Source organism: Oryctolagus cuniculus, chromosome 1 (genome assembly GCF_051225735.1).
Source record: "Oryctolagus cuniculus isolate XC-2025 breed Fujian yellow rabbit chromosome 1, ASM5122573v1, whole genome shotgun sequence".
NCBI lineage: Eukaryota > Metazoa > Chordata > Mammalia > Lagomorpha > Leporidae > Oryctolagus > Oryctolagus cuniculus.
The window spans coordinates 6,865,981-6,880,632 of NC_142867.1; the positions used below are offsets into that span (position 1 = coordinate 6,865,981).

General features: G+C 67.2%; 1 protein-coding gene across 1 annotated transcript; it reads right to left on the reverse strand.

The window, feature by feature from the left end:
- Positions 1 to 3,437: 3,437 nt before the first annotated feature.
- On the reverse strand, positions 3,438 to 13,566 carry RPS6KA4 (ribosomal protein S6 kinase A4). The gene is made up of 17 exons (XM_051833097.3): positions 13,369 to 13,566; positions 13,212 to 13,283; positions 12,354 to 12,572; positions 12,156 to 12,271; positions 11,612 to 11,719; positions 11,430 to 11,510; positions 11,243 to 11,346; positions 10,984 to 11,134; positions 9,317 to 9,481; positions 6,371 to 6,499; positions 6,160 to 6,293; positions 5,993 to 6,086; positions 5,712 to 5,885; positions 4,850 to 5,044; positions 4,520 to 4,679; positions 4,218 to 4,381; positions 3,438 to 4,120 (listed from the first exon to the last, which is right to left on the reverse strand). The coding sequence occupies exons 1-17, from the start codon at positions 13,421 to 13,423 to the stop codon at positions 3,944 to 3,946; spliced, it is 2,298 nt and encodes a 765-aa protein (XP_051689057.3). The 5' UTR covers positions 13,424 to 13,566; the 3' UTR covers positions 3,438 to 3,943.
- Positions 13,567 to 14,652: the final 1,086 nt, after the last annotated feature.

The window sequence follows — 14,652 nt, forward strand, 5'->3', positions numbered from 1 at the left end:
TCACATGTGCACTTACACTCACTTCACACTCATACTCACACTCATGTGTACTCGTTCAAGCACTCACACATGCAACACACGTGCAGTGTTCATGTTCACACATGTAACACGTGTGCAGTGTTCGCACACGTAACATCTTAACACACATCCTCCCACACACTCCTCACGCTCACACACCTGCACCCACACACATGCGGACACTCACACGTGTACTCACACGTGCCTGAGTGTGTTCCCACCCCCCACTCCTGGGTGCCAGTCAGGGACAGGGCGACACTGGCCCACGCTGGGGAGGGCAGGGCTGTGCCTCAGCCCAGGCTGGCGCTGGAGGCAGAGCCTGAGAGCTGCAAGGCGGGGGAGCACGCACACACACACACACATGCACTCAGACGTGCACACTCACAGACGCGCACACACTCAGACATGCACACACATGTACTCACAGATGCGCACACACAGACGTGCACACACGCGCTCACAGACATGCACACACACTCACAGACGTGCACACACACTCACAGACATGCACACACTCACGGACATGCGCACACACTCACAGATGTGCACACACGCACTCACAGACGTGCACACACACAGACATGCACACACTCACTCACGGATGTGCACACACGCACTCACAGACGTGCACACACACTCAAGATGTGCACACACACAGACATGCACACACACAGACGTGCACACACTCACTCACGGATGTGCACACACGCACTCACAGACGTGCACACATGCACTCACAGACATGCACACACACTCAAGACGTGCATACACACTCACAGACATGCACACACAGACGTGCACACACTCACAGACGTGCACACACCCCGCCTCTGGCCTGGCCGTGCATCCCCCCAGGCGTGCCTGGCCCCACCGTCCGTTTCCTCAGCGCCGTTTGTGTGAGCGGCCCTCTGTGGAGGCGAGCGTGCCAGGCAGCTGGCCAGGGCTCAGCCGGGCTCCCTCTGGCACCCCGGGGTGGGTGTTGTCGCGTCCCCACTGCACTCAAGAGGCCGCGCACACTCGAGCCAAGTGGCTGTGGTCAGGATCGCGTGGCCGGCAGCGGCAGGGCTGGGCTCAGCTGCTCCACCTCTGCTCGCGGCTCGGGAAGCCCCCGGCCCCCGGCCCTCACTGCACTCCCGGGAGACGTGGCGTCCGTCCACACGGCCGCTCTCCACCTGCCCAGCCCGTGCCAGCTGCTCACGGCCACGCGTGCACCACCAGAGGCGGCCCGGCCACACCCCAGGACGGGGAGGGAAGGGTCCGGGGGCTCTGGCTGCACCGGGACCTCCAGGAGCTCCTCCAAGAACTCAGGCGAGGACCTGGGCCGAGGGAGGACAGGGGGGCCAAGTCCTTGGGCCCCTGCACCCCTGGGAGACCCAGGTGGAGTTCTGGCTCCCGGCTTCAGAGGGGCCCAGCCCCAGCCGCGTATACATCTGGGGAGCGAACCAGCAGACGACGATCTCTGTCCCTCCCTCTTGCTCTGTCACTCTACGTTTCAAACAAATAAAATAAATCTTCAAAAACATAACAAATAAAATATCAAGGAAAAGAAAACCATCCGAACAAACAACAGACACAATCTAAAGAATCCTCAAGACAACAGGAATAATTTAAATAAGTCGTGGCACACACACTGGACAGCTGCAAAGTAACCGTAAACTGCTCATCGCATAGACAGAGTCCACAGTCCATTTCTGAGGCTTAGGCCATGAGAACTAATTTTAACCTTATCGTTTTAAGATGTGCTTATTTACCTGAAAAGCAGAGGACAGAGGGAGAGGGAGAGACACGGGGAGAGGTCTCCCACCCACTGTTCACTCCCCGATGGCTCAACAGGCAGGGCTGAGCCGGGCTGAAGCCCGCGGAACCCCACCTGGGTCTCCCATGGGTGCAGGGGCCCAGTGCGCAGCAGCAGGGAGCCGGGTCGGGAGCAGAGCAGCCCGGACTCGAACCCCATTCATGCGGAATGCCGGCATTGCAAGCCGCCGCTCAGCCGTCTGGCCACAGTGTCGCCCCCCACCCCGCCCCGTTTAAATTTTTAACAACTTTATTAGAAGACAGACTCTTCTGCTGGGTCACTCCTCAAACGCCTGCAACAGCTGGCCCGGCTCCGCCCAGGTCGCCCCGCGGGCAGGGACCCAGCCCCAAGCCGTGGTCGGCTGCCCCCCAGCGCTCCGATCTGGGGTGCCTGGGGTGCGGGGGTCCCAGACAGCATTCCAGCCGCTGCGCACCCTTTCACATGTTGATTAACTCTATCAATTCTATTAACTCTATTAGTATTATATTCTATTAACTCTATCAATAAAGAAAATCTGAAAACGAACGCATCGAAATGATAATGAGCACATTATCACTTCTTTGCATTTTCTCCTAAAATTAGCATTTAATTAACGGGAAGCTTCAGGATACGCACTTACTGCTGCACTTCCTAACTGCACATGAAACATGCGCGGGACCGGCGACCCGGCCAGGGCTCCGCCGCACAGCACACCGTGCTGGCGCGCCTGCGACGCTCGGCTCTCCCCACCCCTGCTCGGCCAGCGGCCACACCCTCAGGCCGTCCGCCGCCCTCTCCTCCCTCCTACTGACCGGCGGGAGGCCCAGGGCCCCATAACGCACAGCTGGACCTGCTCCCCTACCCCTCCTCCTCCCGAGGGCCTCGTCCAGGTCAGGGGACACAGCTCGGTGCCCCGCCCCACTGCCGAGGCCACACCTGCCGCCGGGCTGGCGGCCTGACCACAGCCCTGCCTGCTCCGCCTGGACTTCGGCACCCGAGGCCCCACGAGGACGCCGGCCCCCCAGGACCTTCCCCACGACGCGGCAACGTCCCGGACACGAGGGGCGGCCCACCATGCCATGAGGACAAGCTCCGGGGAGGTGGCCTAGGGCGGCGACCAGGAGGCCACGCCAGCCTGCGTCACAACCACCCGGCAGGGATCACCCAAGGGGTCTCAGACGCCCACCAACCGCTCAGGACCACGCAGGCTCCGCCCTCCCCGCGCCCAGCCACCTCCTAAGGCCCGCCCCTTCCGCCCAAGGGGAGGTGCAGTGAGGCTGTAGATTCGCATCTACGCCAATCAGCACGCTGCACCCCAGGACGCCGTGAGTGGCTCAGCCGGGGCACGTGACCTGACTGGGTCCAATCAGAGCCCTTCCCAGCAGGCCCTGCGCCGACTGCAGCGCTTTGGCGGCAGATTTCAACCTAGACCCCTGCAGACGCCGGCGCCCCGGAGGCCTGCGCGATCCTTGCAGATGCCACCAAGGGGACCATAGAAGCCGGGACCATGCGTTACTTGAGACTGAGAGGGCCTGGCTTTCCTGTCACAACCGGGAGACTCCTGCACGCAGCCGGCAGGGCTACCGGGACACACCCGCTGCTCCCCCCAAAAGCCGAGGCCCCCCGGGCACCACCAACGCGCACGCACAGCACTGGGTGGGCTTTTATTTCAAAGTCAAAGGCACAGCCCGGACGTGCTGAGGCAGTGACGGACCCCACCCCACCCCCCAGCCGGGAGCAGCTGTGCCGTAGGGGAGGGGAGGGGTTAGAGGGGGCCTCCTCCCTTAGCCCCGTGGGGGAGAAGCAGGTGACCCAGAGAGGCGCAGTGCCCCAGGGGGCCCCCAGGGCCTCTTCCTCAGTCCCCCCAACACAGGTCTTTGGTGGACAGAATTGCACAGTCCATAAAGTGACAGCTCAAGGGCGCCCCTCCCAGGAGCAGGGCCTGGGGGTGGGAGGGGTCCTGGTTCCCCCTCCGCGGCGAACTCAGTGCTTAGAAGTGGGGGAGGGGTCCCCCCCGCAGCCCCCTCCCCTGCGGCTCTGAGTCCATCGGGTTAAGACATAAAAAATTTTCTGCTTATAAAAATACTTCTGCTCTGTCGGGCGAGCGGGGAGGTCCCTGGGCATCTGGGCTCCCGGGTCACAGTGGCGGAGCTAGGAGGGCGACAGGGGGCCGTTGGCTCTGCGCGGTGCCCCCTTGGCGGCGGCCGGCGCGGGGGAGCCGCGGCGGGAGGCGGCCGCGCTGCGCAGCTTCTGCTTCCGCCTCTTGGCCAGCGGCGCGTTCTCCACGCTCTTCAGGAAGAAGCCCTCGCGCTTGCCGCGGTTGAACGCCTGGCAGGGAGCGGGCGTCACCGGGCCGGCCGGGCCGGGCCTCCCCGCAAGGTCCCCGAGTCCAGCCTCGCTTCCCTCCCGCGCTCCCGGCCTTTACCATGAAGGTGGCGTTGAGCCCGGAGCGCACGGCGGGGCCCGAGGACTCCAGCACGTCGGGGGTCCGCAGCGGGGGCGAGGAGCGCGCGCTGCCGTCCTGCAGCCACGAGCTGCCCCGCAGCCCCTCCAGCTTGAGCCGCTTGGCCGGGTCCACGGTCAGCAGCCCTGGCGGCGGGCAGGGGCCTTGTGGGGAGATGCGTCCCTCCCCCTGCGCGGCCCCCAACCGGGACGCCTGACCCTGTGATCCTCCGGCCCCCGCATAACCACCGCGCAGCCTCCCCCTGCCCACCCGTGACCACGCACCTCGGACCAGCTCCTTGGCCTCCTCGGACACGCCCTGCCAGGCCTCACCGTCCAGGGAGAAGCGCCCCTCGCGGATCTTGCACATGATCTCAGATGCCTGGCTCTGCCCGCCCTGGTCGGAGGCCCCCTGGAAGGGGACCTGCCCCGACAGCATCATATACTGGGGGGGGGGGGGGGGGGGGACGCAGTGAGGCCAGCCCGGGGCCAGTCCTGGACCGCTCCCTCCAACCCGCAACGCATGGGTGCCCGCCGATGCCCGGTCCAGCCAAAACCCTGCCTCCCCCCACCCCACCCCGGCCCCCAGGATCGGGAGACCCGGGCCGCCCGCACCAGAATGACGCCCAGGCTCCAGAGGTCGCAGGACTCGTCGTAGCCCTGCTGCGCCAGCAGCTCGGGGGCCGCGTACTGCAGCGTGAAGCAGGGCGTCTGCATGGGCCCCGCCGGGCTCTGCGGCCGCAGCCGCGCGAAGCCGAAGTCGATGATCTTCACCGGGGCCCCGGGCGTCGCGTCCGCGTACAGGATGTTCTGCGGGGGCGGGGGGGGCGGCGTCAGAGGCGCGCCCCGCACCCGGCCCTGCCCACCGCCGGCGCCCCGCGCCCGGCCCTGCCCTGCCCATTGCCCGCGCCCCGCGCCCGGCCCTGCCCTGCCCACCGCCGGCGCCCCGCGCCCTGCACCCGGCCCTGCCCACCGCCCGCGCCCCGCGCCCCGCACCCGGCCCTGCCCACCGCCCGCGCCCCGCGCCCTGCACCCGGCCCTGCCCACCGCCCGCGCCCCGCGCCCCGCGCCCCGCACCCGGCCCTGCCCACCGCCCGCGCCCCGCGCCCGGCCCTGCCCACCGCCCGCGCCCCGCGCCCCGCGCCCCGCACCCGGCCCTGCCCACCGCCCGCGCCCCGCACCCGGCCCTGCCCACCGCCCCCGTCCCGCTCCCCGCACCCGGCCCTGCCCTGAGCCCGGCCCTGCCCACCGCCCGCGCCCCGCGCCCCGCGCCCCGCGCCCCGCACCCGGCCCTGCCCACCGCCCGCGCCCCATACCCGGCCCCGCCCACCGCCCGCGCCCCATACCCGGCCCTGCCCACCGCCCGCGCCCCGCACCCGGCCCTGCCCACCGCCTGCGCCCCGCGCCCCGCGCCCGGCCCTGCCCACCGCCCGCACCCGGCCCTGCCCACCGCCCACGCCCCGCGCCCCGCGCCCACCTCCGGCTTGAGGTCCCGGTGCACCACGCCCGCCTCCTCGTGCATGAAGCTCACGGCCGACACGAGGCTGCGCAGGATCTGGCTCGCCTCCGACTCGCTGAAGTGCCGCTTCTGCCGGATGCGCTCCAGCAGCTCCCCGCCCCGCAGCAGCTCCAGGACCAGGTAGGTGTGCAGCTGCGGGCGGCGCGGCCCGGTCACCGCCCGCCCTGCTGAAGTCCCCCTCCCGGAGGTCCTCGGGCCTCCCTGTCTCCCGCCCCACCCCGCAGCCCGGTGGGCGTTACCTGGTCGTGGTGCACCTCGTGCAGATGCACCACGTTGGGGTGCGACTGGCACAGCCGCAGGGCGGCCACCTCGCGCTGCGTGTTCGCCTCCAGCCTGCGGGCGCAGCAGGCGGGGTTAGGGGTCCGGCCCGCTCCGCGCCCGCCCGCCGGTCCCGGCCCGCGCGCACCTGCGACTCAAGATCTTCACGGCGAACTCCTGGCCGCTCTGGCGCTGGCGGCAGCGGCGACACACGGAGAAGCTGCCCTGGCCCAGCGCCGGTTCCCGCAGGTCCAGCTCGTACTGCTGGAAGAAAGGCGAGTCCTGCGGGCGCGCGAGGGACGTGGTCAGAGGTGCTGCCCCCGCGGGCGGGCGCCCCGGCGCGGTCCCGGCCCCGTCACCTGCATCATGGCGCTCCTGGCCACGGCCGCGCGGCCTGGCCGGTCTCCGGCGCCAGGCGCGTCCAGCACGTCGGTCATCACCGCGTTGTTGCGGTCAAACAGGATGGACGGTGCCACGAAAGAGTAGCCCTGCGGGTGGGGAGGGGGCAGGTGGGCGGAGGCCCAGGGAGGTCCCACCCGCTGGGGGTGGGGACCTCAGAGGGAAGACGCCCAGAGCGGGAGGGAGAGGTCCTACTGGCATCCTGGTGCCCACCAGCAGTGGACACGTTTGACCACCTTGTTCGGTCATCACTTGGGACCACATCTGCCCCCCTCCCCCACGTCTCCAGCCCAACCCTTGTGGTCACGGCCACCGCTCCCGCAGGCCCTGGCTTCGGTGGTCACTCAGGAGATGACCGGCCAGTGCACAGAAAGATTTTATTCTTCCCTCTTTATTTTTTAATCTACTTCGACTGCATTTGAAAAACGCCCAAGTCTCAAGCCCTGGAGTCCATCCAGGTCGCCCACAGGGCTGGAGAGACCGAGTACCTGGGCAGCACCTGCTGCCTCCCACGGTGTGCTCTAGCCGGGAGCTGGAACCAGAAGTGGAGGGGAGGGGCCGGGAGTTAAGCCACCGCCCGCGACGCCAGCATCCCATGCGAGCGCTGGTTCAAGTCCCGGCTGCTCCACTTTCAACCCAGCTCCCTGCTAATGCGCCTGGGAAAGCAGTGGAGGATGGGCCAAGTGCTTGGGCCCCTGGCACCCATGTGGGAGACCTGGATGGAGTTCTAGACTCCTGGCTATGGCCTGGCCAAGTCCCAGCTGCTGCAGGCATTTGGGAGTGAACCAGTAGCTGGAAGCCAGCTCTCTCCCTCCCTCTCTCCCTCAATCTCTGTCTGTCTCTTCCTCTCTAACTGCCTTTCAAAAAAAAAAAGAAAAAAATTAGAAGTGGAGCAGGACTCAAGCCCAGGCACTCCCCTGTGGCCCATGGGTGTCCAGGCAGTGTCTTAACCCCTGGCCAGAGGCCCTGCCCAGCTTCCCCCCGAAACCAGCCTTCGACCTCCCCTGTAAGGCGGGGCTACCAGAGAAATGCAAAGAAAAAGGACCACGTTCCAGCGGCTTACAGATTAGCTTCCTCTTCTCTGTCCCAAACATTTACCTATTTACTTATGTGAAAGCCAGAGCCACAGACAGAGAGGCAGACACACGCAGGCAGACACACACACACACACACACACACACACACACACACAGGGTCCCTTTGCCGGTTCACTCCCCCACGTGGCCCCAGCAGCCAGGTCTGGGCCAGGCTGAAGCCAAGAGCCAGGAGCTGCATCCGGGTCTCGCACGAGGGTGGGAAGGGCGGCATCGTGAGCAGCAGCTCAACCCGCCCCACGCCAGCGCCAGCCCAGGTTCCGGGATTTCTCAGGGCACCTGGAAGCGTGTGTCCCTCCCCCTGAGTGAGCGCCTGGCCCTCGCGCTCACTGTCAAGCCCCGAGAGTTAGGAAAGCAGCCGCGCCAGCGAGAACTTCCTCCTTAGAACCGAGCCGGGGAAGCAGGCGCCGCACGCACAGCTCTCGGGGCTGCGTCTGGGGACCGGGCTGCCCGTCCGTGGTGGGGCCCCTCTGATTTGCTATTTATGGACCGTGAGCCACGGGCCAGGCCCGTGCGCGGTCTACAGACAGCTTCTCGGGAGCTTCCAAGACCCGACCGAGGGCCCCCAGGCCCCCACGAGTGTGACGTGCAGTGTCCCCGGGGCACGCAACGCCGCGGCATGCACGTGGGATCACTTCCCCAGTGTCTACGTAAGCAAGTAAAAAATGTGAAACAAGGGTCGGCCTTGCGGCAAAGCGGGTGAAGCCGCCACTTGTGACACTGGGATCCAGGTCAGAGCGATGGTTCAAGTCCCGGCCACTCTGTGTCTCATCCGGCTCCCCGGAGTGTGCCTGGGAGAACAGTGGAAGGTGGCGCAAGTCCCTGGGTCCCTGCCACCCATGTGGGACACCCAGACGGAGTTCAGGCTCCTGGCTAAGGCCAGGCCCAGCCTCAGCTGCTGCAGGAATGTGGGGCTAAACCGGAGGATGGAAGATCTCTCCTGTTTCTCTATCACTCTGCCTTTCAAATAATTTTTTTTAAAAAAGTTTAATTTTTAAAGCAGGGGCCAGTATTGTAGCATAGCAGGTTAAGCCACTGCCTGCGACCCTGGCATCCCATATGAGCACCGGTTCAAGTCCCGGCTGCTCCACTTCTGATCCAGCTCCCTGCTGATGCACCTGGGAGAACAGCAGAGAACAGCCCACATGCTCGGGCCTCCACTGTCCACGTGGGAGACTCAGAGGGAGTCCCTGGTTTCTGGCTTCAACCTGGCCCAGCCCAGGCCATTGAAGCCTTTGGGAGGTGAACCAGCAGAGGGAAGATTCCCCCCCCACACACACACTCCTGCCTTTTAAATAAGTGTGTGTTTATTTTATTTATTTGAAAGGCAGAGTGACAGAGAGGGAAAGGGGGTGGGGAGAGAGGGAGAAAGAGAGAGAGAGAGAGAGAGAGAGATCGCTCTTCCATCTGCTAGTTCATTCCCCAAATGACCACAACGGCCAGTGCTGGGCCAGGCTGCAGCCAGGAGCCTGGAGCTCCATCTGGTCTCCCATGTGGGTGCAGGGGCCCAAGCACTTGGGCTGTCTCCCACGGCCTTTCCAGGTGGAGCAGCCGGGGCTCCAACCAGGAAGCCTGAATCGCAGGTGGCGGCTTAACCCACTGAGCCACGCCGCGGCCCTTAAGTGAGTAAGTCTTTAATAAAACGAGATAAAGATAAGCCGTGAGCCATCAGACACAAGCCATGGAGGTCTCCGGGACCAACGACCCGGGAGAGGTCAGCACGGGGCCCACGGGGGGCCCACAGCAGCCAGGGCCGAGGCCGGCAGCGGCGCCCGCCTCTCCTGTGCCTGGCATCCCCGAGTTCTCACTCACCTGGAAGATTCGAGGGTCCCCCGGCGGGGGGCTCCCAGGGGGCGAGTACACGGGCTCCAGCCGAGTGAACTCCTCTGCGAAGTTGCCCACGTCCAGCTCCGAGCGGATCTGGGGCTGGAACGGGGCCGGGATCTTCCTGGCAGCGAGAGCAGCCCAGTCCAGGCCCTGGGGGAGACCAGAGCTAGCGGTCAAGGGCAGGAGAGGGCCCCTGACCGTGGCGAGGGCCTCTCTCCTGCCGCCCTGTTCTGGAGACCCGCCCTCCGCCACGCTTGGCTCTGGACGTCTGTGCAGACCTCTCGCTCCTACCGGAATTAAATCTACAGAATCGCTGGGGCCCTCTCGGGGTCTGACGGTCAAGCCCTTGGGCAGAGACACCACACAAAAGACGACGTCTCGGCACCTGGACACAGCCTGGCCTGAAGTCCGACTTCTCCCCGGACTCTCCACTTACGGGAGCTAAACCCTGCCCTGTTGGGCTTTGGTAACGTGGGAGAGCTCGTTAGTACCCTGCTGCCCAGGACCCGGTTCCCTGCCCTCCCTAGTGTCACGGCCCCCATTTCACCCCAAGAACCAATACGCACGGCTAGAACTTCCTGGCAGCTACAAGTGACTGATGGCTTGTGGGTAAAACCGTCAGGTAGGACCTCAGGAAGGAGCTCCGGAAGGAGGCAGACGGTCGGCCAGCGCCCTGCCTGCCAATCTCCTTCTTCCTCCTGCCCCCTGCCTGCTGAGCAGCTTAGATGGCAAGAGCTCCCGCAGCCACTCTGGGCCTTGAGGCACCTCTGGGATGCAGGTCGGGATGGAAGGGATATTTAAGATATATGCAATATATCCACACTGGCTGGGTTCCTGGAGACGCCAGGCAGTAAAGACCTCTATGCTGTTGCCAAACTGTCTCAGAGTATTTATGTATTTAATTTGAAAAGCAGGCAGACTCCTCCCACCCCCTGGATGCCTGCGACAGCCGGAGCTGGGCCACACGGAAGCCAGGAGCTGGGAACCCGACCCGAGTCTCCCACATGAGTGGCAGGGACCCAGCTACTTGGAACATCCCACGGCTGCGTCCCGGGGTTCACATCGGCAGGAAGCTGGAATGGGGGGGGGCAGAACTTGAACCCAGGTTTTCACCATTTCCAGTTAGATTTCTCTGTCCCCAGCAGCCAAGAGGCTGAGCTGGGCTCGAAGACCAGGACTCAGCCACCAGGGGCCTCCAGAGAGAAGGGGGCGGGAACGCTCCTCCCGGCACCCGCACAGCACCCGGCGTGGGGCGGGTGGGCTTGGGCCGTCCGCTGACGGAGCTGCCCGCTCCCCACCCCCACCAAAGGGACCCCTGCGCCCCTGAGACCTAGACCCCCCTCTGAGAGCACGTGGGAAGCCCCCTCCCAGGCCGGGCAGGCGGGGAGGACTCCCACGGGTGACACGTGGCGCCCGCAGCCAGGCCCCCGCTCCCGTGTCACAGAGGCCCGGCCTTGGATGCGACCGCCGCCACCTGGCGGGGGTGGGGGACCTCGGAAAACGCCTTCCCCTCTCTGAACCTCAGCTTCCCGGTTTCCAAGGAGACGGCGCAGAAGCCTTGGCGCAGGCACGCTGGCTTCCTCTGGGACAAGTTTCCAAAGCAAAGGGGACTGGGCCAGGCTCAGCGCACCCCTCCAGCGCCCACCCCTCACCTGGAAGAAGGCGTGGCTCTTGACGTCCTGGGCCCCCTGGGGCCCCGCGCCCAGCCGCTTCCGGGGGTCCTTGCAGAGCAGCCTCTGCAGCAGGTCCTGTGCCACGGGCCCGATCCGGGGGGGGAAGGGAGGGGAGCACTTCAGGATCCGTCTGGGAGGATGGGGGGGCTGTCAGGGGCAGCGGGGGGCCCCCCTCCACGGCCCCGCCCAGGCAGGCCCTGCTGCCCCTCGGCCGCCCTCCGCGTCCGGCCCTCCTCACCGGGACACCTCGGCCTGCGTGTTCCTCTCGCCCTCCAGGGTGAAGGGCGAGGCCCCCGTGAGCAGCTCGAAGAGCAGGATGCCCAAGCTCCACCAGTCCACAGCCTGCGGGCCGGAGCGGTCAGGGCCCCGCGCGCGCGCCCCCGGCCCCGCGCCCCTCCGGCCCCGCGCCGCCCGCGCAGGCCCACCTTGCCGTGGCCCGCCTTGCCGCGGATGATCTCGGGGGCCATGTACTCGATGGTGCCGCAGAAGGAGAAGGTCCGCTCTTTCTGCGAGGGCGAGAGGACCCGCGTGGGCGCCGGGCTCGCTCCTCGCGCCCCCCCGCCCCCCCCGGGAGCGGCGGGCGGGCGGGCGGGGCGGGGGCGCGCACCTCCTCCGTGAGGAACTCCTTGCTCAGCCCGAAGTCCGTGAGCACCACGTGGCCGTCGGCGTCCAGCAGCACGTTCTCCAGCTTCAGGTCCCGGTAGATGATACCCAGCTGGCGGGGCCAAGACGGGCGCTGAGGCTTCCCCCAGCCCCCGAGCTCGGGACAAGCGGGGCCCGCCTCCTGCGCCCCCGGCGCCTCCTGCCTGCCGAGGGGGCCCCAGCGCGGGGCTGGGCCGCTGGCTGCCAAAGGCCAGTTAAGGCGCGCAGGCCCGGGTTCCAGGGAGAGGGGCCCGTGTGTGTGGAGAGGCGAGGGAGCCACAGCACAGGCCTGCGTTTGAGGAAGTTCCGGGGAGGTGGCCCCGGGTTCCCTGTGAGAGGAAAGCCCCTTCGAGGAGGCGCGCGTGGGGGGACGACACCCCAGCAGGCAGTACCAGGGGGCCTGGGGCGGGAGGGGGAAGCAGCTGCCCACCCGGCCCAGGCAGCCCGGAGAGACCGAGGCTGCTACTCGGGAGCCGCTTCGCCAGGCCCAGGGGCCAATGCCCGCCCACCTTGTGCAGGTGCTCCAGGGCCAGCACGATCTCGCCGCCGTACACGCGCACCTCGGCCTCCTTGAAGCACTGGCGCTGGTAGAGGTGGGTGAACATCTCGCCGCCGCTCACGTAGTCTGGGGCCACAGCGGTGGAGGTGAGGACGCGGCCGCCCCTGCCCCCCGCCCCGCCCCGCCCCGCCCCCGCGCCGGTCCTCACCCAGGATGAGGTGCAGCTTGGCGTCGGTCTGGAAGGCATAGTGCAGCGTGACCAGGAAGGGCGCCTGGCGCACCAGCTCCAGCACCGAGCGCTCCGTGCGCGTGTGCTCCTGCGTCTTGGCGCGCTGCACCAGCGCCGCCTTTCGCAGCACCTTCATGGCGTACAGCTTCCCCGCGTCGTGCCCGCCTGCCTTCCGGACCAGGAACACCTTCCCGTAGGCTGCGAGAGACGAGGGCGAGGAAGAGGGGCTGTGAGTGGGAAGGCGGATGGGCGCAACCCAGCGTGGCGTGCAAACCTGGGGTGGTGTTGGGGAGGTGTGTGGGGGGGGAGCCAGGGGGAGAGGCAGGCGTGCAAAGAGCTGGAGGAGCAGGTGTGCACAGCCCAGGGGCGGCTCAGCAGGGGCCGTGAAGGGATGTGCAGCCCGGGGAGGGAGGAGTGGGGGCGGGGCGTGTGCCAACCTGCGAGAAAGCATTCGGGAAGGATGCGGGGAGGAGGCCCGGCCGCACGCCTGGCCAAGGGAGGGATGTGCAAAGCAGGCCTGGGGGAGTCTGCAAACGCGCAAGGGGGCTGTCACGTGGGGAGAAGGGGGGGCGCTGTGCAAGCCACTTGGGTGGGGTGCAAGCCCCCAGGACCTCCGAGCAGCCGCGGGAGGGGGCATGCATGTCCAGGACCCCACAGGAAGCGACAATGTCAACATGGAGCGCCCGGGAAGTGGGCACCCGACCCCGGGATGGCCGGGTGGAGCCGGGAAAGGGTGGGGGCCTTCCCAGAAGCCTGGCCCCAGCGCAGGCGGGTGTGCGGGCAGCAGGCCCCAGGACGCCGTGCCGGGACACCTGCCCAGTGCCCAGGGGCGCTCACCTCCCGTGCCCAGCACCTTCAGCAGCTCGAAGTTCTCCACGCTCACCTTCTCCTCGTGCCCGGTCAGGTTGGCTGTGGGCACAGGGGCCGATGAGCCCAGCCCGCCCGAGACTCCTCCCAGCCCTCCCGCGCAGCCGGCGGCCGGCCCTGCACCCACCTTCCGTGATCCGCAGCTCCACGGCGCAGCCCTCGTCCTCGTCCTCGTCCCCCATGTCGGGCGGGGGACGAGTCGCTGGGGCCCCCCCGTGCGGCTCGGGGCTCCGGGCGGCGCCGGTTACATGGCGGCTCCGGCCGGGGCGGGCGCTTCCTGGTGCCGCCTCCGGGGCTGAGGCGGGCGCCGGCGCCGCCTCCCGGCTCCCCGCCTTGCCGCGGCCTGAGTCAGGCGGCTGGAACGTGACAGCGGCAGGCGGCGGCCAGAAAGGGTTGGCCCTGTCTCCGGAGCGGGGTGGCGGCGGGGGGCTGCGGGGATGGGCGTCAGAGCTGTGCACTCTGGGACCTCAATCAACCCTCCCAGGGACCTGGACACAGCCGGGAGTCCTGGCGGGGGCCCGTGGGTGACCTGGAGGCTCTGCTGGGTGAGCACAAGCCAGGTATGCGCCCCAGGACACCTGCTGCTGCCAGTGGTGGCAAGGACCTTGGGAGCCCGTGCCCCCGCGCCAGCCTTGCGGACAGCCGAGCATCCTCCTGGGACTTTCTGGAGCCCCTGCCAATCACACCACCCCGTCCCCTTCTTGTCCACAGCAAACAGGAGAGCGGAGTGGTGTGTCCGCTCGACAAATGAGCAGCCCAAGGCCGGCTGACAGCGGCCAGCGCCCGCCGCCGGCTCCTCAGCCCCACGCCTCACACTCAGCGGCCCCAGCTCTCCGTGCTGGCCAGGCTAGGAGGGTGCGGGATTCAGGCCGCACTGGCCAGGCTAGGAGGGTGCGGGATTCAGGCCGCGCTGGCCAGGCTAGGAGGGTGCGGGATTCAGGCCGCGCTGGCCAGGCTAGGAGGGTGCTGGGATTCAGGCCTGCTTTGTGATCCTGGACCAGCTACATCTCCCCTGGGTTCCCGATCCAGCCTCTCTCCCCGCAGTGGCCTGGGCTCTGCAGGGAAGCTGGGGGCTCGGCCGCTCTGAGGCCAGGACCTGCTACGGCAAGGGGCCAGTACCAAGCCGGGACCCTGCGGCGGGGAGGGGCAGCCCCCGCCCCCATTCACAGCCCACCAGAGGCCAGGCACACCTCCTTGTCTTGCAGTACCCACCCCAGATCCCCAAAAAGGGGCATCAGCGTGGTTCAGGGGAGTCCCCCTCCCCTGAGGCCCAGGGCCCTTGGCTGGCCTGTCCTCCCGGGGGGTGGGGGGTGAGAGGGGGCGGCAGCCGCCAGAGGCCCGGGGGACAGTTTTAGCTCCTCTGACAGCTGGGGGCAGGGGTGCACCGCCCCACACTGCCCTGCAAAGCCTC